This window comes from Paroedura picta, chromosome 17 (genome assembly GCF_049243985.1).
Source record: "Paroedura picta isolate Pp20150507F chromosome 17, Ppicta_v3.0, whole genome shotgun sequence".
Lineage (NCBI taxonomy): Eukaryota > Metazoa > Chordata > Lepidosauria > Squamata > Gekkonidae > Paroedura > Paroedura picta.
The window spans coordinates 272,451-295,037 of NC_135385.1; the positions used below are offsets into that span (position 1 = coordinate 272,451).

The 22,587-nt window shown below is 50.0% G+C and overlaps 1 protein-coding gene across 4 annotated transcripts in view; it reads left to right on the forward strand.

Annotated features, from left to right (window-relative positions):
• VWA3A (von Willebrand factor A domain containing 3A) overlaps positions 1-22,587 on the forward strand; it is a 45,555-nt gene that overhangs the window by 396 nt on the left and 22,572 nt on the right. For 3 of the 4 annotated variants that reach the window (XM_077316697.1, XM_077316696.1, XM_077316698.1), the window contains 15 exons: positions 1,863-1,911; positions 4,580-4,706; positions 6,215-6,339; positions 6,420-6,491; positions 7,478-7,532; positions 10,286-10,384; positions 10,619-10,725; positions 12,497-12,622; positions 14,455-14,563; positions 16,591-16,656; positions 17,605-17,730; positions 19,103-19,241; positions 19,481-19,584; positions 20,599-20,679; positions 21,794-21,888. In XM_077316697.1, the coding sequence (XP_077172812.1) occupies positions 1,865-1,911; positions 4,580-4,706; positions 6,215-6,339; positions 6,420-6,491; positions 7,478-7,532; positions 10,286-10,384; positions 10,619-10,725; positions 12,497-12,622; positions 14,455-14,563; positions 16,591-16,656; positions 17,605-17,730; positions 19,103-19,241; positions 19,481-19,584; positions 20,599-20,679; positions 21,794-21,888 (1,478 nt within the window). In that variant the 5' untranslated portion in view covers positions 1,863-1,864. Of the gene's footprint in view, positions 1-1,862; positions 1,912-4,579; positions 4,707-6,214; positions 6,340-6,419; positions 6,492-7,477; positions 7,533-10,285; positions 10,385-10,618; positions 10,726-12,496; positions 12,623-14,454; positions 14,564-16,590; positions 16,657-17,604; positions 17,731-19,102; positions 19,242-19,480; positions 19,585-20,598; positions 20,680-21,793; positions 21,889-22,587 lie in introns of those variants that run through there. The other variant, XM_077316699.1, reaches the window with a different exon arrangement.

Genomic DNA, 22,587 nt, shown 5'->3' on the forward strand with positions numbered 1-22,587 from the left:
TCCTGTGTTTGCAGAGGGAACTCGAGTGCACGGGAATCAAAAAATAGAGAATTGCATCATCGATTTAGGCAAGGGAAAGCCAAAGTGGAGATTCTGGTGGTTGAAATTTCACTTTGGAGGGAAGGAAGATACATGTGGAATTATCCCTTTTTCCCAACAGACAGCAGTGGCTTCACTAAACGAGAGAGTGTCGATCTTGATCTTGGGCCCAGAATCTTGTACTGTCGAGTCCCTCCCAGTCTGTACCATTTTATTAATTGGGGTGGCCCGACTGGGGCTCTTCAGATGACCATGGACTACAATTCCCATGAGCCCCTGCAAACAGGCTGGCAGGGGCCCATGGGAAACGTAGTCCATGGACATCTGGAGAGCCACATTGGCCTCCCCTGAATTACGTGGAACTACATGGAAGAGCCAGTGACCAAGATATGACCAGCTAACATTTAAACAGCACGCAAAGATCATTTTGTTTTCGGTAGTTAACAATACGTAGCTAAATCCATACGTTTGTTTTGAGCCTTGCTTACATTTATTGATTTCATACTTAGATTTTTATACCGCCCCTCTTGGAAGACCATCTCGGGACAGATAAAAACAGTGATTACGATAAAACTTTAAAATTTGTGCAGTTTTAAAATAGAGCAGTTAAAATGTCCAATCGAGCACCGATAGTTTGCAAGAAAACTTCAGGATTTATTTATTTATTTATTTTTTCCCAAGCCTTTCTGCCACCCTAAAAACCGTAATGATTAATACGGGTAAACAAATAGACCGGAGAGTTTAGCATGTTCCCGGCCCTAGGGAAGCACGCCTGGCCTCGACCAGGGCCAGGGCCTTTTCGGTCCTGGCCCCTACCTGGTGGAGTGAGCTCCCGGGAGAGCTGCGGGCCCTGCGGGATCTTTCAGCGTTCCGCAGGGCCTGTAAAACGGAGCTCTTCCGTCAGGTCTATGGTTGAGGCTGAGGTCAGCAAGGTAGATCAACGCCACCCCCCCCTGGGGTTGAGTAGTACATCATCAGACATCCTTCTTCACCCCTCTAGTAGTGGGGGTTGGGTGGGGGTGGGTTTTCCGCCATGTTGAGCTTTTTGTGATGTCTTTTAATGGGGTTTTAATGGGGAGTTTTTATAAGACACTGTAACCCTCCACGAGCCGGTCACGGAGTGGCGGGAAATAAATATAATGATAATGATAATGATAATGATAATGATAATGATAATGATAATGATGATGATGATGATGATAATAATAATAATGATAATGATAATGATGATAATGATAATGATGATGATGATGATGATGATAATAATAATAATGATAATGATAATAATGATAATGATGATAATGATAATGATAATGATAATGATAATGATAATGATAATGATAATAATAATAATAATAATAATAATAATAATAATAATAATAATAATAATAATAATAATAATAATAATAATGTAAAATGAACATTAGCAAAGCCTTAAGCGGATTTTTTAAAAAGCAAGATGGGAAGGGAAAGGGGGTTGGAATCTATTCCACCCTTCCCCCCTAAAACCCAAGATGTCCTCTTTCGTAGGGTACCTAAAAGAAAATTAAAAGTGTGTGTGTGGGGGGGAATCATCCAGCAGGCAGTTTTACCCAGGAGGCCACTCTCCAATATGGACATGGAAGTACTTTAGGATGCTTAGGGCTCATCCTGCGTTGAGCAGGGGGTTGGACTAGATGGCCTGTGTGGACCCCCTTCCAATTCTATGATTCTATGATTCTAAGTGCAGAGGGTTTTGACAAGAGGATTTGTGGGGGTCGTTTGCTCAGGGAACTTGTTTTTCCAAGTTGCTTCTTTCCCCCCCTTCTCTTTTGTCCGCACAGACATGAGCAGCAGATTACTGGACGACAAGCAGTTCCTGAAGAAAATGGGGTAAGAGTCCCCCCAGGAGACGGGGACTGGAAGGGGGGGGTCTCTCTCCAGCTGGAGCTCCTGCCCAAAGGGTCTCTGCCCCCTGGAGCCTCAGGGGCACTTTGGCGTTCAAACCAGCCAGGCGGACCCTCAGAAGGCCTCACCGTCGCTTGCAGAGGGCATCTTTCCATGATAACGCTCCCTCCCTCCTTGTGACACGGCGGGCAGGATTCCTGCCTCAACTGGCTGAAAAAGTAGCAGTCCTTTGGGGGCCGGCCTCAAGTTCCCTTGGCCTTCCCTTGAGAATTGCTGGGTCTAGTTTGGGACATGCCTGGAAGTTTGGGGTGCAGCCTAGAGAGGGTGGGGTTTAGGGAAGGGGGGGTCTTCAGCTGGGGATGCAACCACAGTTTCAGTCGTCCAAAGCAGTCATTTTATCCAGGGGAACTCATCTCTGTTCTCTGGAGATCTGTGGTAATTCTGGGAGATCTGGGAGAATGGCGGTAAACCCTTGACAATGCAGATAGGGTCTGAGGGGAAAGGGAAAGGGAATCTGATGCATCCACATAAGACCTCTGGAATGGGGTTGCCAGCCTTCAGCTAGAAGAAGAAGAAGAGTTGGTTGTTATATTGCTTTAGGATGCTTAGGGCTAATCCTGCGTTGAGCAGGGGGTTGGACTAGATGGCCTGTGTGGCCCCTTCCAACTCTATGATTCTACTAGGGGCAAAGCCCGTTGTCTCCAAGAATACAACGGGCGCTAGAGCTTGGCAGTGGGAAGAGGAAGGGGAGGAGTTGTCCAGTCTGTAAGGGCATGGGGTTGTCATGTGTGTTGTGTGGGAGGTTGTGGTGGCCTGGTGGCAAATGAGGCCAAATGAGGCAACCTACAGGTGTGGCCTGGAGAGCTCCTGGAATTACAGCTCACCTGCAGAGTATAAAGATCAGCTCCCCAGGCAGAAAGGGCTACTTTGAAGAAGAAGAAGAAGAGTTGGTTCTTATATTCCGCTTTTCCCTACCCGAAGGAGGCTCAAAGCGGCTTACAGTCGCCTTCCCATTCCTCTTTGGACAGGGTTGTGGTAGAGAAGAAACATTTAAGGCTTCCCACACAGGTTGTTGTTGAATTGAAAGACTTGAGGCCTACTGCACAGGGTTGTTGTGCAGATGAAACAGGAGACAAAAGAGCCAGCTTCCTCTGCAGAATAACGCTGTGCAGTGGCCTCAAATTTGCAGAGAGTTGCAAAGAAGAAAGACGCATGGCTTGGCTGTGTCTAACCCCCGGCCAGAGCAGTATTTTAAGTGAGAAGGGGCTTTTCTGTGGCCTCCCTGTCAGGCAACTGTTTGGCAGAAGGGGAAAGTCCCCCCCCCCTCAAAAGGAAGGCCCTCAGGCTCCCCTGCGTTGCTCTTGGAAAGGCCTCCCTCCCCTCAGTCAGGGCCTGTCAGAGGCTCCTTCACAGCAGGCCTGAAGGGGGGGAGGGGGAGCACTCTGCAGCCTCCTGCCAGCTCTGCCAGGGTTCTGAGGCAATTTGCAGTTGGCAGTTAGGACAGCCTTGGGGCGAAAAGGGCTGGCGCAGCCTATCCAAGCCTCTGTTCTCATCCCCCTTGGCAGCCCTACTGACCTCCTCTCACTTTGGTGGTCAGGAGCAGACTGGCAGCCAGACTGGGCTGGGTGAATGGAATTTTGGTCTGTCCTGGTGAGGGGCCAATAGGAAGGCACTTTGTGCGCCTCCCCATTGGCTGCTTGGCCCTGGATGGACACTCAGAGGGTCCAATCAGGAGCCGGAAAGCGGCTCCTGATTGGGCCCTCTGAGTTTTTATCCTGGACAGGGCCCGCCCTAACTCCTCCCCAGGTGGCCTTACTCTTTTATTTAATAGGACCCTGTCCTATTTAAAGATGATTCTATACCCTACTTTTCACTGCCCAAAGGAGTCTCAAAGCAGCTGACCTTCCTTTCCTCTCCCCACAACAGACACCCTGTGAGGTAGGTGAGGCTGAAAGAGCCATGAGACAGCAAGCTCTGTGAGAACAGCACTATCAGGGCTGTAACAAGCCCCAGGTCGCCCAGCTGGCCTGCAAGTGGAGGAACAGGGAATCAAACTCGGCTTGCCAGATTAGAAGAAGCAGCCGCTCTGAACCACTACACCAAGGTAGCGGCTGGGGATCTCCTGGGATTGCAATAGATCTCCAGGCAACAGAGATAAGGACATCTGAAGAAAATGGCCACTTTGGAAGCTGTAAAGTATTATAACTGCTACTGAAGTCCTCCCTTTCCCAAACCCCGCAGGCTCCACTCCTAAACTCCTGAGAGCCAGTTTGGTGTAGTGGTTAGGAGTGCGGACTTCTAATCTGGCAATCCAGGTTCGATTCTGCACTCCTCCACATGCAACCAGCTGGGTGACCTTGGGCTCGCCATGGCATTGATAAAATTGTTCTGACCGAGCAGTGATATCAGGGCTCTCTCAGCCTCACCCACCCCACAGGGTGTCTGTTGTGGGGAGAGGAATGGGAAGGCGACTGTAAGCCGCTTTGAGCCTCCTTCGGGTAGGGAAAAGCGGCATATAAGAACCAACTCTTCTTCTTCTTCTTCTTCTAAATATCCAGGTATCTCCCAGCCTCCAGCTAGCAAATCTGATCTGGACTTTTATAATGATGCATTATGAATTTTTTTCTCCCCCCCCCCTTTTCTTTTTTTGCAGGGTAAATGCAGGCTCAAAGCTCGCTTTGCCAGAAGGCCGGAAAGCATCTCAAAAGGTTTCCCAAACCACTTGTGAATCTGACTACAGTTTATTGGTTACTCATATCAACCAGACACACGATCTTTTGGTAAGGCAATGCGTTTCAGTGGAAGAAACGTATTTATTTGATTTTCAGCAGTCAACCCACAAAGACAAAGTAGCAAAACCAGCCAGTGCTAAGATCAATAATACCACCCAGCTCCATTCAGTTCTAATTTCAATAATCCCAGTTTTGTAAGATTAACCAGAATCCCAGCAGAAATAAGAAAAAAGACAGGGATATAAAAATGCTTTGGCCTGTGGCCTAAAACTCAAGGAACGTCATGCCCAGTGAAATCATAGAATCACAGAATCATAGAGTTGGAAGGGGCCATAGAGGCCATCTAGTCCAACCCCCTGCTCTACGCAGGATCAGGCCAAAGCATCCTAAAGCAAGGACTTTAAATCTCCCTGTGGGGGGAATTCTGCAGTTGAGGGGCCACAAGACAAAAGGCCCTGCTTCCTGTGGGTCACTCACTTGAAAATGGGGGCACACAAAACAGACCCTGAGACGTAGATCACACATTGAATGGGAAAAGTCCAGGCTTTAGAAAATTAATTAACTACAACACAGGGACCAATTGTCCAGTAAGTCAATCCCATGAATCTCTCGCTCCTCTTGCTTCTTCCTTCCTTGTATTCTTAGCAGGAATAGATCAGTACTCAAGATCTGTGGGGTAGAGAGCAGGGACGGAGGGAGGTAGAAAGACATGCAGAAAGGGAGGGAGGGAGGAGGGAGAAATAAACACAGGAAGGAAGGAAGGAAGGAAGGAAGGAAGGAAGGGAGGGAGGGAGGGAGGAAGGAGGGAGGGAGGGAAGAAGGAGGGAGGGAGGGAGGGAGGGAAGGAGGAAGGGAGGGAGGGAGGAAGGGATTGAGGTATAGAAGGAAGGGGAGGGAGAGATGGAGGGAGGGAGGGAGGGAGGGAGAAAGATATGCAGAAAGGGAGGGAGGGAGGAGGGAGAAATAAACACAGGAAGGAAGGAAGGAAGGGAAGGAGGGAGGGAGGGAAGGAGGGAGGGAGGGAGGGAGGGAGGGAGGAAGGGAGGAAGGAAGGGAGGGAGGGAGGGAGGGAGGGAGGGATTGAGGTATAGAAGGAAGGGGAGGGAGAGATGGAGGGAGGGAGGGAGGGAGGGAGAAAGATATGCAGAAAGGGAGGGAGGGAGGAGGGAGAAATAAACACAGGAAGGAAGGAAGGAAGGAAGGGAGGGAGGGAGGGAGGGGGGAGGGAGGGAGGAAGGAAGGAAGAAAGGAAGGAAGGGAGGGAGGGATTGAGGTATAGAAGGAAGGGGAGGGAGAGATGGAGGGAGGGAGGGAGGGAAGGAGAAAGATATGCAGAAAGGGAGGGAGGGAGGAGGGAGAAATAAACACAGGAAGGAAGGAAGGAAGGAAGGGAGGGAGGGAGGGAGGAGGGAGGGAGGGGGGAGGGAGGGAGGGAGGAAGGAAGGAAGGAAGGAGGGAGGGAGGATAGGGAGGGAGGAAGGGGGGAGGGAGGGAGGAAGGAAGTATTTTTTCATATAACTCTTTTTTACTTTCTTTTGTCTCCTCGTGGCCTCCAGAGAGTGAACAGTGCAGCAATCATCTGTTGTGGATTGAAGGCTACCAATGACTGGATTCAGAGTTACTGCTTAGAAAGCCTGAACCTTACCCTGGACGATCTGATGAGGAGGGGCACCGTCAAACTGTACGTCTGGGGTCCGCTCCCTTTCCGGCTGGCTGGCTGCCTTGGCTTCCCTCTTCATCTTTCCAATGCTCTGCTTTTAGGGATGCGAACGATGCAGAGCAGATGGAGTTTACCGCGGAGGCTGTTGGCGACTTTGAATCACAACTGCAGGCGTGAGTATCCAGCAGCCATGGGAGCATCAACTGGCGTTCGCTGGCAGGGGCTCATGGGAATTGTAGTCCATGGACATCTGGAGGGCCGCAGTTTGACTACCCCTAAGCTCCAGTCCTTCAACTAATGAATGGCTCATATACGCTTACAAAATTTATCATAGCCAGTACAGTAAAAGTTTACAAGTCGAAAAAGTGCAAAAAAAGGTCCAAAAGTATTCTTTATAGAAATATCTATAATATCTAAAACTTACAAAATCTCAGGTCATCTTTCCCTCACTGTCAGAATGAGACAGACCTGGGTGTAAACTGCACGGAGCTTTTATTCCAATCCCAGGTCGATTCAGTCCCTGCCCTCTACACAGAATGCGATTTCCGTTTGGATTTGGGGCGATTTAAATTTTCCTTCTGCAGCAAGAAGGATTGATCCGGAGTGACCCTACCTTTATTGTGCGGTATCTTAGAGTGCTTTTAATGCTCAATATTTAAAGGTTCGGATTGAGAAAGCAGGCTGTTTTGAACCTCCGTGGTCGAGACGCCCTGATTGGCCAAAGGTGGCCCTGTGACAAGCTTGCCTTAAAGGAGAAGCCACTAATTTCTCTCAACTTATGTTGGTCTTGGATTTTTTTCTCCCTCCTCTGCCTTCTTTGATCCTCTCCCCATCCTCCAAGAAAAGAAAGAGGCTCCCTGCTTGACCCCCCCCTCTTCAAGAAAAGATAGAAAGAGGGTTCCCCCCCCTTCTGAAGTACCCTAACCACATGCAGAACACTTTCCTGTTTCAATGGGGAGGGGGGAGAGGAAGATCTGAGTTCAAATCAATCTGAATTCAACAGGATTGACAATGGAATAAACAAAATAAGTGCAGACTCTGCCCTGGACAGGATATTTCCCAGCTGAATTGTGATGCAGAATAAATCGCTGTTCACCCTCCTCTCCCTGTGCCACAACAAGCCACTTAATCTGAGCTGCTCCCTGTTTGCCTCTTCCAGAGCGATCGATCTTTACGACAAACGGATCCAGTGGCTCTTACAAGGCAACAGAAAGGTAACACGGCTCAGTCTGTCCGGACTGAAAAAGAAAAGAAAAACGTCAAAATCGCAAAAAAAGGAAACCGAAAAATGAGGTCTTTTCATAACATTAAGAACCTCCATTGCCGGGGGGCTGTGCACTTGAACCAGAGTAGAAACTGCTTTCAGATGTGCTGCTCTGGGTAGCCCATCATTAACCTGTGGGACTCACTGCCACAAGATTATGCCGTGTCATTCTGACCGATATATGTGACGCCTGTTGGCGGTTAGAGAGTGCAGCTCCTCTTTCACAGTCCTGCTGCCAGCTTAGAATCATAGAATCATAGAATCATAGAATCATAGAATCATAGAATCATAGAGTTGGATGGGGCCATACAGGCCATCTAGTCCAACCCCCTGCTCTACGCAGGATCATAGAATCATAGAATCATAGAGTTGGAAGGGTCCATAGAGGCCATCTAGTCCCACCCCCTGCTCAACGCAGGATCAGCCCTAAGCATCCTAAAGCATCCAAGAAAAGTGTGTATCCAACCTTTGCTTGAAGACTTGAAGACTTGAAGCTTGGGGTGGCGTAGGCATGTGCCAGTGTTGCATCCTGCTTGCTGGGATGACAGGAGGGACCATGGCTCAGTGACAGAGCATCTGCTAGGCACGCAGAAGATTCCAGGTTCAATCCCCAGCCTCTCCATTTAAAGATGCATGCTGGACCTCTGGGGAGCTACAGTTTGGCCACCCCTGGGGAGAAAAGAGCAATTGTCCCGAAGCACCTGAGACTATGTCAGGATCTTCAGCCACCCCTGTCTTGATGACATCTTCCGCCATCTTGCTGCTCACTGCAGGGATATTCCCAAGGCCTCCAAATAGGTAACTTGCCCATGGGCTGAGCATCATCGGCGGTGAGGCCTTGTTTACAGTCATGAGCCCCACACCAAATTCCTCCCTGGCCTTTGTACAACCTTCCGTTTAAGCTTTAGCCTTCCCCCTTCATAGCCCTCTCCCAGCCCTGCCTCCCTCTGCCTGTCTCTCCTCCTGACGGCCAGCTTTTCTCCAGGGGAGGGTGGGAACAGGGTTCCCAACAGAAGCAAAATTGGTGTCAGGGCACGAGCCTTTGTGAGCCCCTCACTTCAGATAAGAAGTGAGTAGGAACTCACTAAAATTCATGCCCTGCCACATGAAGAAGAAGACTGCCCTGCTTTTATCTGCCAGACGGAGTCTCCAAGCGGCTTACATTCACCTTCCCTTCCTCTCCCCACAACAGACACCCTGTGAGGGAGAGGAGGCTGAGAGAGCCCTGAGATTACTGAAGAAGAAGAAGAGTTGGTTCTTATATGCCGCTTTTCCCTACCCGAAGGAGTCTCAAAGCGGCTTCCAGTCGCCTTCCCTTTCCTCTCCCCACAACAGACACCCTGTGAGGGAGGGAGGCTGAGAGAGCCCTGAGATTACTGAAGAAGAAGAGTTGGTTCTTATATGCCGCTTTTCTCTACCCGAAGGAGTCTCAAAGTGGCTTAGAGTCGCCTTCCCTTTCCTCTCCCCACAACAGACACCCTGTGAGGGAGGTGAGGTTGAGAGAGCCCTGAGATTACTGAAGAAGAAGAAGAAGAAGAAGAAGAAGAAGAAGAAGAAGAAGAAGAAGAAGAAGAAGAAGAAGAAGAAGAAGAAGAGATGGTCCTTATAGGCTGCTTTTCTCTACCCGAAGGAGTCTCAAAATGGTTTAGCGCTGAGAAACCCCTGATATTACAGCTCTGTGAGAACAGAACTATCAGGACTGCGACTAGTCCACAGTCACCCAGCTGCCTGCCCGTGGAAGAGCGGGGAACCAACCTCGGATCGCCAGATTAAAAAGCCTTAACCTTAAACATCGCACCATGCTTGATAGTGTACCGACCTTGATGGATGAAGGGCCTGATTCACTGAAAGGCAACTTTACGCGTGTTCACAGGGGGGTTGATCGAAAGACACTCTGCAGGTGTCTGAGCGCTACGAAATCCCTGCAACAAAAGGGGCTGGGATAGTTCTGGGGTTGAAGAAGAAGAAGAAGATGAGTTGGTTCTTATATGCTGCTTTTCCCTACCCGAAGGAGGCTCAAAGCGGCTTACAGTCGCCTTCCCATTCCTCTCCCCACAACAGACACCCTGTGGGGTGGGTGAGGCTGGGAGAGCCCTGATATCACTGCCCAGTCAGAACAGTTTTATCAGAGCCGTGGCGAGCCCAAGGTCACCCAGCCGGCTGCATGTGGGGGAGCGCAGAATCGAACCTGGCATGCCAGATTAGAAGTCGGCACTCCTAACCACTACACCAAACTGGCTCTCTTGGGTTGGGACTTAATTCCCAGGAGACCCGATTTGCAGTGGGGCCAGGGAATGTCTCCCCACTGATGCTGTCCTCCTGATCTGAAATTTCCCCGCTATTCTCCTGGATGCAGCAACCTCTGTAAACCTGGTTGGGAACAGGCTGTGCGGATCTGAAGCAATAGGGCAAGTTTTTAGTCTGGCGGCACTTTTAGGAAGAACGGATTCTGGATGTAAGTTTCTGTAGGAATCTGCTTGGCATGCAGAAGGTTCCCGGTTCAATCCCCGGCATCTCGGACCGGGCAGGAGTTGATGTGGACATGAAAGATCATCCCCAGAATTAAACTCGGTTGGTTTTGAAGGTGCCACTGGATGCCAACTTGCTTGTAGCTACGGTTGAGTCTGCCAGCCTGGTATTTCCCAGGGCTCAGAATGTGATTGTTCCAAGATGTGGTTTTCTCTTCCTTGACCCTCCCTTTAGATGTTCGGCATCGTACAAGGGAGCAGAATTGGAATTCTGGTTGACAGCTCTGATATCGCCTGTGGCCCGAGACTCCTTGATTTCCAAAAAGACCTCCTGGTAAGACCCCCGGAGTGCACGGAAGTTCTGGTGCTTAGTGAGCACCAATAGATGGTGCAGGGGGTCCACGTGTGGGGGGGATGCGGCTCTTTCTTTGCAGAACTCAATTTGGGCCTGCTTGGGACATCTCCCTGAGGTTCTGCCTGCAGAGGACACGGCTTGGTGCATGTCATTGCTTCTAATTAGACCCTGCTTTATTTATTGACCCAAAGTCTTAATTTTTTTCCCTCCCAGTATTTAGTGGATGAGCAGCTGTGCTACATGAAGCGCCTGTATTTACTTTCCTTCGGCACCGAGGTCTCGTGTCTTTGGGAGGACTCCAGACACATCAATGCGGAGGCGTAAGCGTTAGGCCACTGGACGCTTAATGGGGTCACAGCTTCCACCTCGTTCCACCCTGGGGATCCTTGAGAGCTCTGGGCCTATTCCGCACAATAGGATAATGCGCTTTCAGTGTGCTTTGGCAGCTGTTTCTTGCTGTGCGGAACAGGAAAATCTACTTCTAAAGTGCATTGAAAGTGCATTATCTATTGTGTGCGGAATAGGCCCTGGAGGGGGGTCTGTAGCCTTTCACTTCCTGCCTTAATGGACTCGGCCCAAGCTATGAAAACGGCCACTCGCATTGCATCCTCACTCCCTCGAGCATGAGTGAGTTCTCTCGTGGTCTCTGCACCTGGGAGGGGGCGAGCCTACCTGCCTGCCTCCCACCTTAAGCTGCCTTCTGCCTCTCCCCTCCTCAGTCCTCCTCAAGCCTGCCCGTTAACACAGATCGTGATGTCATTTCCTCCACGTGGCACTTCCGGGGGCGTGGCAGGGAGGCGTAGCCACCTGACGTCACTTCTGGGTCTCCTCGAGCCTGAAAAAGACATCCCAGGAGCTCCTCCGTGGGCCAAAGGTTGGAAAAAGGCGGGCCTGGTTTATCGGAGAACAACAAAACCCAAAGGGGTAGTCTGAGGACCCCAAATAATCTTCCATGAAACCTCTGTAACCAGGGTGTCAAGTGGCGGTGGGGAGGACTGGGAAATGGGTCTAGATCAGGGTAGTCAACCTGTGGTCCTCCAGATGTCCATGGGCTACAATTCCCATGAGCCCCTGCCAGCGAACGCTGGCAGGGGCTCATGGGAATTGTAGTCCATTGACATCTGGAGGACCACAGGTTGACTACCCCTGATCTGGAAGATTGGCTGTTTTGAAGGAGAAGTCTAACTCATCTTAGTCACCCCGACCCCCCAATTTTGGGGCTCTGTCCACCGGGTCCTCGTTGGCATTTTGTTCTGACTGCGCAGTACATGAATCCAGCAAGAGGTAATGGTCGGTCAGTCCGTAGCCTTTATTAGCAGAAAATAACAGATGGTCAACCCTATTACCATTATGCCCCCAAAATCCATTATCTCAGTTATAACAATTGGTAAAGTATTCCTTTCAACATTCCATTAATTGCTAATCTTGCCACGTTATTTTGTCTCAGGGTTTTGGTCCCAGCCTTCTCCCACTTTTTTTCCCACTGAGAACCCCCTGAAACATCCTTCAGGCTTGGAGAAACCCAAGAAGAGGTGCGATTGGGCAGAATTTGGTTGGGAAGCAGAGCTGTGGACACGCCCACCTGGGGCCCCTCCCCTTCCTTCCTCCTCCAGGCCTATGATTGGCCATGGTGGTGGGGGGGAAGGCTTCAACATGACCATACATGGTCATATCACCTGATAAACATTTAAAATTAATTAACTCCCACCCATCCAGAAACCCGAGATGTTCACCTAAAGTCTTGGAGGCCACCGTTCAAATCCCCGCTGGGGCCAGCTTCCTGGGTGGCCTTGGGCCGGTCTTATCCTCTTGACTGAGCCTACCTCACAGGGCTGTTGTGAGGATGAGCCGGAGGTGGGGAAAATGACGCAGGCGACTTTTGAATCCCCACTGGGGAGAAAGGCGGGGTATAAATAAATAAATTGGAGGAGGGTAGGGGGCAGTTCCGGTTGGGAACAGAGGTTAGGACATCTGAAGAACCACAGTTTGGCCGCCCCTGCTTCAGGCTGATCCTGCACTGAGCAGGGGGCTGGACTAGATGGCCTCTCTATCCCCTTCCGATAACTTTGTCCTCTCTTTCCCTCCTCCTAGTTTATGTGAAGCAAAGGAGTGGGTGAAGGAGCTGAGGCCCAGTGGGGGTTGCAACCTCCTGAAAGCTTTGAAAAAGGCCCTCTTGCTGAAGGAACTAGATGCCCTGCTCATCATCGCAGGGAGCTGGTAGGTGCCCGGCGGAAGGAACGGCTCCGGTTTCATTGGGGACGGGGAGAAATAACACTGAGATCAGTTGTTCAGCATCAGGTGTGTCTGGGAAATCACAGGTGACTTTTAGAAGAGAGAAACGGACACGCTTGAGAGGGCATCCGTGTAAGAGTTTTAACATTTCTGCAAGGATAGATTCAAATGGGTCGCCGTGTTGGCCTGAAGGAGCACAATAAAACCAGAGTCCAGGAGCACCTTTAAGACCAACCAAGGCTGATTCAAGACGGGAGCTTTCGAGTGCTCCTGGACTCTGATTTTATTGTAAAAATTCTTCAGCTTAAGAACAAGCAGGATCAGGCCACAGGTTTATCCGGGAACGGCAGAGGAGCGGAAATGTATTTATTGATTTCTCATCTAGCTCCATAAAGTGGAACAAGATATGCTCTCTTGTATCAGTTTCAACACTCCCGCAAAAACATTGTCTCAATGTGAGGGGAATGTTCTTGTAGCGGCCCTCTACGAGAGCTGAAGGCAAGACGGAGCATCTCGCAAGGGTGAAGGGGAATAGATAGTGGGGTACACTGGGCCCAGGCCGCCTATGGCCTTTTAATTAACCCACAACCAGCCCCAAAAGATGTCAGGGGATGGATATAGATATAGACATGCTTGACCCAAGGAAAATCATAGAATCATAGAGTTGGAGGGGCCATACAGGCCATCTAGTCCAGCCCTCTGCTCAACGCAGGATCAGCCCAGAGCATCCTAAAGCAATAAATAAATGTCCACAGTTTGTAGAAGTTTGAATAGCCCTGCTAGCCCTGGCTCATTAGGAATGCTAAGACATCCACTCTCCAGGAAAAACCGCAGTTCGCTATTGCACACAAAAGCACGAACCCTGGTTTGGCGCTCCGCTCAGAATCACAAACTCTGGTTTGCGCTCAGTCCGGATTCCAAACTGTGGTTTAATCCTGGTTTGAAGAGGAAAATGCAAAGAGGAGGTTTGCAATGATGAAGTCAGGATTTCATTTGGTCATTGAGGGGGGGGGGGTCCAAGCACAAGGAGTCTCCAGACGTGTCCACACGGCAGCAAACCTGGCTCCATTCTTCCAACTCTACAGGTAGTTGACAGGTTCACAGGTTCCCAAACCTTGCTGTTTTAATTTCCATTAAGAGCCTCTTGTGGCGCAGGGTGGTAAGGCAGCAGACATGCTGTCTGAAAGCTCTGCCCATGAGGCTGGGGGTTCAATCCCAGCAGCTGGCTCAAGGTGGACTCAGCCTTCCCTCCTTCCGAGGTCGGTAAAATGAGTCCCCAGCTTGCTGGGGGGTAAACGGGAATGACTGGGGAAGGCACTGGCAAACCACCCCGTATTGAGTCTGCCATGAAAATGCTGGAGGGCGTCACCCCAAGGGTCAGACATGACTCGGTGCTTGCACAGGGGATACCTTTACCTTTCAGTTGTCAAAATGTTGTAAGCCACTTCAAGAGCACTTCAAGACAGGGATGGCCTATAAGCTTAAAAAGAGAGAGAGTCTTCCTGCCTGGAGGTGAAGCCCCTTTGCTCATCTCCTGCCTTGAAAACCTCCGGAGAGGCTTGCCGTGTCCTGGCTGCCCCTTGACAGCAGAGAGCTGTTATTCTTAAGGGATATGCAGACAATGTCCCACACTCATTTCTGGGAGACAGTCTCTCCGTCAGTCACCGGACAAGAGCCTGACTGCTCTTTGAGATCAGCACAGGAGAGTGTTCCGGTTTCGAACCTTCGGCTTGGAGGGACGAATTTGGCCTTCTCTCTATCCATTTCTGCCTTTCTTTTCCTTAAACTGGTGTCAACGTGTGTGTGTTTTCAACCAGCCCAGATCAGTCCTCGGAGATCTTGTCGGATTACATCCAACAATGTACGCTGGGGAGAGATCTGCTGGTCCAGACCGTGGCCTACGAATGCAGCAGCCAGGTGGCCCCCGTAAGTTGGCCTTTTATACTCCCTCCCACTAGATTCTTATGGAAGCAGATCTAGACTGCGGCTCAGAGCGTGTTTACCGTGTTTCTGTATAGCAGAGGTGGCCAAAGGGTGGCTCTCCAGGTGTCCATGGACTACACTTCCCATGAGCCCCTGCTTCTTGGGTTTCTCCGCCCTTTAGCAGGCTGTTGCCACACCTGCTTGTCCCCCAAACTACTGGAAATAAGATTCTACCATATTTTTTGGAAAAATTATTTCTTGAACTATGGCGTTAAGAGCAATTTTGGTGTAGAGTTTAGGAGAGCTGACTTCTAATCTGGCATGCCAGGTTCGATTCTGCTCTCCCCCACATGCAGCCAGCTGGGTGACCTTGGGCTCGCCACGGCACTGATAAAACTGCTCTGACCAGGCAGTGATATCAGGGTGTCTGTTGTGGGGAGAGGAGAAGAAGAAGAAGAATAGTTCTTATATGCCGCTTTTCCCTACCCGAAGGAGGCTCAAAGCGGCTTCCAGTCGCCTTCCCATTCCTCTCTCCACAACAGACACCCTGTGGGGTGGGTGAGGCTGAGAGAGCCCTGATATCACTGCCAGGACAGTTTTATCAGTGCTGTGACTAGCCCAAGGTCACCCAGCTGGCTGCATGTAGAGGAGGGAGTGCAGAATCGAACCCGGCATGCCAGATTAGAAGTCCGCACTCCTAACCACTACACCAAACTGGCTCTTAACGCCATAGTTCAAAAAACAATTTTTCAAAAAAATATGATAGGATCTTATTTCCAGGGAAAGGGAAGGCGACTGTAAGCCGCTTTGAGCCTCCTTCGGGTAGGGAAACGCAGCATATAAGGACCAACTCTTCTTCTTCTTCAGTAATCTCAGGGCTCTCTCAGCCTCACCCACCCCACAGGGTGTCTGTTGTGGGGAGAGGAAAGGGAAGGCGACTGGAAGCCGCTTTGAGACTCCTTCGGGTAGGGAAAAGCGGCATATAAGAACCAACTCTTCTTCTTCTTCTTCTTCTTCTTCTTCTTCTTCTTCTTCTTCTTCTTCTTCTTCTTCTTCTTCTTCTTCTTCTTCTTCTTCTTCTTCTCTCCTTCTCCCTTCTCCCTTCTCCCTTCTTCTTCTTCTTCTTCTTCTTCTCCCTTATTTATATTTAAATTTTTAGGCTGCCACTCCCAGCGCCAACCGGCTCATGGCGGTTGACATGAAATCTAAAATCCCATAAAACAATACAACAATACCCATTCAAAAGCAAGACGGCAGTAAAATCACCGCTACAGGATAACCCCCTACACCCACCCCACCCCGACCCATATCCAATAGCAGCCAATTCTCCAGGGGGCAGCTTCAGAGAGTGTGCCCTGGCTGGCTTTTACAGGCCTGCTCAGGGAGGGAGCAGTTCTTGCTACTACTACTACTACCACCACCACCACCACCACCACCACTACCACTACCACCACTACTACCACCAGTACCACTACCACCACTACTACCACCAGTACCACTACTACCACTACTACCATCACTACCACTACTACCACCACCACCACCACCACCACTACCACTACCACTACCACTACTACTACCACCACCACCACCACCACCACCACCACCACCACCACCACCACTACTACTACTACTACTACTACTACTTATTATTATTATTATTATTATTATTATTATTATTAGTTAGATTTATTTCCCGCCACTCCCCATAGGCTCGTGGCGGGTCACGGTACTCTTGTCCCCATTAAAATACCCATTAAAAGACTTTAAAACCGTCCCAGTCTTGTATGAAATCTGGATAACTTCTAATCTTTATAGTTGCTTTCCCACTGAAGAAAATAGGTTTGAAAACGCTTACTAACCGGCCTGCATGCTGGCATATGGTACTTTATTTCTGGAATACAAGAGGCCTCCGTTTATTGGCTTTACTTGTGCAGCCCGTCTGCTTACTACCTGGAGATGGGCAGCCCCATCTGTCTGCCTTCCCGCATCTGAGTCCAGTAACTGAGTTTCTTCCCATTAACCCACAGGCCGTTTTAAAAAGCGTTGCGGAAGCTGTGGGCGGCCATTACCACTCCTGCTCTACAAAAAGCGAGGTAGGCCGGTCTGACATGGGGGGGGGGGGTCCCGATTCTGCCCCATCCACGACGCTGCCCTTTTTGGAATAGTTCCTGGGATGCCATCCCTTGAGGAGTTAGCAAACCGGGTGGGGGTCTTGGGAATGGATTCTTCGAATCACATGTCATCTGAGATACAAGGTTTAGCATAATTTTCTCTGGACCTTAGGCAAGCTTGCAGTACATCACCTTCACCTGTCACCTTCCCTGGATCTATGCCATCCCTCAGGGAGTCGGATGAGGACGGCTTTTCGGATCCTTTCCCCTATAGCCCATTGTCTCCCTCCACCTCTCCCTGCATCCTGGGTTCTCTGATCCCTTGGCAGTTTTATTTAGGGTGACCACTTGGACAGGATGCTTAGGGCTGATCCTGCGTTGAGCAGGGGGTTGGACTAGATGGCCTCTATGGCCCCTTCCAACTCTAGGATTCTATGATTCTATGATTTAGATTATCTTTATGCCTGGGCTATGCCCACTGAAGGTGCTAAGCGTCTGAATTTCTTTCGCTTTGCTTTCGCTTTGGTGCTACGGAGGCTTTCCCCTGAGAATGGTTTTTGGCTCTCAAAAACCTAAGTGAAGGGAGGTGTGAGATCATACCTATATGTAGCCTGACTTTGCCACCAAGTCATGTTTCCTTGTCAGGGCTGGAAGTCCACTTTTGCTCTCTGGACCGAATAAACTCTTGGGAGTGCATCTGTGGGTCGTGACACTGCCGATTCCTACGGGCATTCTCATGAGTCACAAAATAAAATCCATTTAATTTCCAGAATAAAAAAAGTCATGGTCTGAAACATGTCCGTTTGTGCTCTGGGCGGGCTTGACCCTCTCCCCATGATTCCCCTGTGTTGATGTGACAAGGGTAGGAAGCCGTCAAAAATAAATCTGATTGGCTTTTTGGTTCCCTTTTCTGGTTCCGGTGACACTCAGACTTACGACAGCAGTGATCTGGACATGATCCTTTGTGAGCGCAGAAGAGCCGAGGACTTGCTCAAAGTCATAAATAAAATCTACAAGGCAAGGGCGGGACATGCGTGTTTTACTCTTTTGCCAGAGGTAAGTGCCTGGTTGAAGCCTACCCCTGTTGCTACCCTTCAACAGCAGCTGATATTCAAAGGTATACTGCTCCTGTAGAGGGAAGTTCTCTTTATCCTTCATGGGGAATAGCTACTATTCTCTGTGTGTGTGTCTAATCCAGGCTTGAACCCCTGGGGTTTCTTGATGACCATGGAAGGGTTTCCTCCATGAGTGGGAGTTAATTAATTTTTGTTAAACATTTATTGGCTGATATGACCATATATGGGGGTTTCATGAAGCCTGTAGAACGTTTCAGAGATTTCTTCATGGTAAAAAAGTTGAGTAAAGCTGGGCTAATCGATCCTGTTAAGACCACCTAAGTTTGGGGAGCAGGTTAATTATGCATAGTGAAGAAATGCTTAATTTTTGCCTGAACTTCCAACAGCTCGATTTAGGTGACTGGATTCTTGCTGCCGTTGCTGTTGTTTGGAGAAGGAAAGTTTCCTGTCTGCTTTTCCTACCCCATTAATGCTTTTAAAAACGTTATCGCATTTCATCCAAGATGTCTCTTTGTGAATTGAAAAGGTCCATATCCTACAGCCTTTCCTCTAAACCAGGGGTAGTCAAACTGCGGCCCTCCAGATGTCCATGGACTACAATTCCCAGGAGCCCCCTGCCAGCGAACGCTGGCAGGGGGCTCCTGGGAATTGTAGTCCATGGACATCTGGAGGGCCGCAGTTTGACTACCCCTGCTCTAAACAAAGGCTTTTCAACCCCTAGGCCATTTTGATTTCTATGTCAGACTCAAAGAATCATAGCGTTGGAAGGGGCCAGACAGGCCGCCTAGTCCCACCCCCTGCTCAGTGCAGGATCAGCCTCCAACCATCCAGGATAAGGATTTGTCCAGCCGCTGCTTCAAGACCACCAGTGAGGGAGAGCTCCCCACCTCCGTAGACAGATGATTCGTTTAGGAGCGACGGCATCTGACCTGGCTGGCCAGATTTGATTCCCTGCTCTTCCGCACGCAGCCAACGAGGCGACCTTGGGCTAGTCGCAGTCCTGATAGCTCTGTTCTCACAGAGCTCTCTCGCCCCCGCCTACCTCACGAAGTGTCTGTTGTAGATAGAGGAAGAGAAGGCTTTGAGACGCCCGGTAATGAAAAACAGGGTATAGAATCATAGAATCATAGAGTTGGAAGGGGCCATACAGGCCATCTAGTCCAACCCCCTGCTCAACGCAGGATCAGCCCTAAGCTAAGTATAAAAACCAACTCTTCTTCTTCTCTACACCTTTCCTAGCGCCATGCTATCTTTTTGTGGGCCAGGGGGGTTGACAGGGACTGGTTGGCTGTGTGGGTTTTTTTAAAACCCCGCTGGCTCAGGTGGCCTCAATTTCGATGATCTCTGTCTAGATCTCCACGGAGGTGGTGCCATTTACCCCAGCCACCTCCCTGCCAAAACCACCGAACCACGAAGGGCCTCTTGTGATGCAAATCCCGGATTTCCTGGCCAAATCTTCAGCAGAATGGTTAAAAACCAATGGGCTGAAAGGTAAGGTAAGCTAGAGGGGGCTGGTGGGGAATGAAACCGACTTTCCTCAATGCTTTTATTGCTTGTTGATTTCTATTTGTATCTCACTTTTCTTCTCCCCGTGGAAATGAAGGTGACATAAGTGGGCGGAGAGGTGTCTTCCATCCAAGGACCAACCAGCACGTCAGCTTTGGGCACCATTAAGGGGCTGGCTGGGATCTAACAAGGGCGATTTCTACTCTCTTTCTTTTTTGCTGCAGCCAAGAAGCTAAGCTTGTACCAAGTCCTGGCGCCAAACGCCTATTCCCCAGTGGAAGAATTTGTCCCAATTCTTCAGAAAACCGTGTCATCCACTCTGCATGAAGTGAGTGGGAGAATCTGGCTTAAAAGCTTTCTTTTTGGTGGGCGAATCAATTGGGGCTGAAATGGGGGTCCCTGTGGGTGGGCGGGCAGGTAGTTGTGTCCTGCATTGAGCAGGGGGTTGGACTAGATGACCCTGGAGGTCCCTTCCGACTCTATGATCCCCTGATTCTAAACGGATTAACTTGGTAAACAGAAGGCTGTTGGAGGAATTTAATGAGCACCGGATCTTTTAAAATAATTTGTTGGTAAATAGACGCTTTTTTCCCACTTGCCACATTACAGGGACTGCGATGATCATAGAATCACAGAATCATAGAGTTGGAAGGGGCCATAGAGGCCATCTAGTCCAACCCCCTGCTCAACACAGGATCAGCCCTAGGCATCCTAAAGCACCCAAGAAAAGTGTGCATCCAACCTTTGCTTGAAGACTGCCAGTGAGGGGGAGCTCACCACCTCCTTAGGCAGCCTATTCCACTGCTGAACTACTCTGACTGTGAAAAACTTTTTCCTGATATCTAGCCTATATCGTTGTACTTGAAGTTTAAACCCATTACTGCGTGTCCTCTCCTCTGCAGCCAATGGGAACAGCCTCCTGCCCTCCTCCAAGTGACAACCTTTCAAATACTTAAAGAGGGCTATCATGTCCCTTCTCAACCTCCTTTTCTCCAGGCTGGACATTCCCAAGTCCCTCAACCTATCTTCATAGGGGTTGGTCCCTTGGCCCCAGATCATCCTCGTCGCTCTCCTCTGTACCCTTTCAATTTTATCTATTTTATCTACTTATTTTATCTATTTTATCTACGTCCTTCTGTGGATATTTATAACAGAGGAGGTTGCTGGGGAGAAACATCCCATGCATCTTCAAAATGCTCTTTCCTCTTCCGTCTTCTACCAATAGTCAGAAATAAAAAATATATATATAAAGAAAAGAAATGTCCAAGCTGCCCTCCTCTGCTTGACTTCTCCCACGCTCAAGAGAGCATCAGCTCTGACACTTTCTCCTCCCTCCTTCCAGAAAGCCATGCTGCAGTTCGAATGGCATGATGGAACCATTAAAAATGTCCACGTAGATCCACCGATTTTGTATGACTACCAGGTGAGCTCGACGACAGGGGGGGGGGCCTGGGGTGAAATGCTCTCAGGGGGCTCAACCTCCCCCCGTCTTTCGGCTGCTCATCGGTTGACTCCTTCCGTGCCTGATCCATGCTTCCAACCCACGAGAGAGAGTGGGGTGACCAGTAAGGGCCACATAATCTCCCACAGCTTGTTCTTTCAAAGACAGCAGTCAAGAAGGCAGGGACCCCCTCTGCTGGCTCTGGTTGTTACTGGTTATTACTGGCTCTGGTTATTACTGTCTTGGCATTCAAGCAGCCAGAGTTTTAGGATCCAGATAGCAAGGCCCCAAAAGGACTTGACTTGTCTGCTTTTTTGTTGGGTGGCAGCTTCGTTTGAACGAAACGCTGGGCCAAAAAGAGGGGTTTGATTCAAAACTGCAAAGGTGAACAGCTGCCGTATCACTCCCCAAGTTCACCCCTCAAGGTCCCAGCGGCAGAAGTGGAAGTTATAGAATCACAGAATCATAGAGTTGGAAGGGGCCCTAGAGGCCATCTAGTCCAACCCCCTGCTCAACGCAGGATCAGCCCTAAGCATCCTAAAGCATCCAAGAAAAGTGTGCATCCAGCCTTTGCTTGAAGACTGCCAGTGAGGGGGCGCTCACCACCTCCTCAGGCAGCCTATTCCACTGCTGAACTACTCTGACTGTGAACATTTTTTTCCTGATCTCTAGCCTATATCGTTGTACTTGAAGTTGAAACCCATTACTGCGTGTCCTCTCCTCTGCAGCCAACAGAAACAGCCTCCTGCCCTCCTCCAAGTGACAACCTTTCAAATACTTAAAGAGGGCTATCATGTCCCCTCTCAACCTCCTTTTCTCCAGGCTGAACCTTCCCAAGTCCCTCAACCTATCTTCACAGGGCTTGGTCCCTTGGCCCCAGATCATCTTGGTCCTTACGGAAGGATGCAGCAGGGAGAGGAAACTGCGGCTTCTCGTCCAGGGCGGAAGTTGCCGTTCTCTGTCAGGCTCCCCCAAAGCCAATCTCGGGAGGGGCAGAGGAGCGGCCAGGGGGAAGGGCCCACTCCCCGAGTACACCTAGCTGCCAGTGTATGCTCCTCCGCGTGCCGTCTCAGCTGTGCTTGGGTTTTGCTTGCAGAAGCAGCTGACCAGGGTGGTGCGGCGATACGAGAGACGTATCGAATGGCTCTCCGTCGGCAGCCGGAGGATCTGGGGAACAGTTTGCGAAAGGAGGTAAAACGAGCTCTTCTCCGTTGAAGAGTATTCCAAACTGGCTTCCAGGAGGAGCTGGGTTAGAGACATGCTGGTTTCCAGCCACCCGCTGCTGAGCCCAGCACTGTTTGCTGTGGGGCTGCCAAAGCCTGTCCATCAAAACGAAATGGGCAGAGTTCGCTGCCAGGATGGGGAGGAAGCAGGGAGGGGGGGAAGCCCCCAAAGAAGAAGAGTAGGTTTTTTTACCCCGCTTTTCACTACCCAGAGGAGTCTCAAAGCGGCTTCCAGTCGCCTCCCCTTCCTCTCCCCACAACTGGCACCCTGTGAGGCGGGTGAGGCTGAGAGAGCTCTGAGAGAACTGTCGATTGGCCCGAGGTCACCCAGCTGGCTGCAGGTGGAGGAGGAGCGGGGAATCAAACCCGGTTCTCCAGATTAGAGGCCGCTTCTCTTAATCAAGACGCCAAGCCGCCCACCGTGTTCCAGATCTAGATTTGTAAGCATCTACCGCAGGGGTAGTCAAACTGCGGCCCTCCAGATGTCCATGGACTACAATTCCCAGGAGCCCCCTGCCAGCGAATGCTGGCAGGGGGCTCCTGGGAATTGTAGTCCATGGACATCTGGAGGGCCGCAGTTTGACTACCCCTGATCCACCGTCTGCCTTCAAAGCCCCAAAGTCAACAAATAAAAACAGCAAAGTCAATAACGCAGAGTCCACCAAAG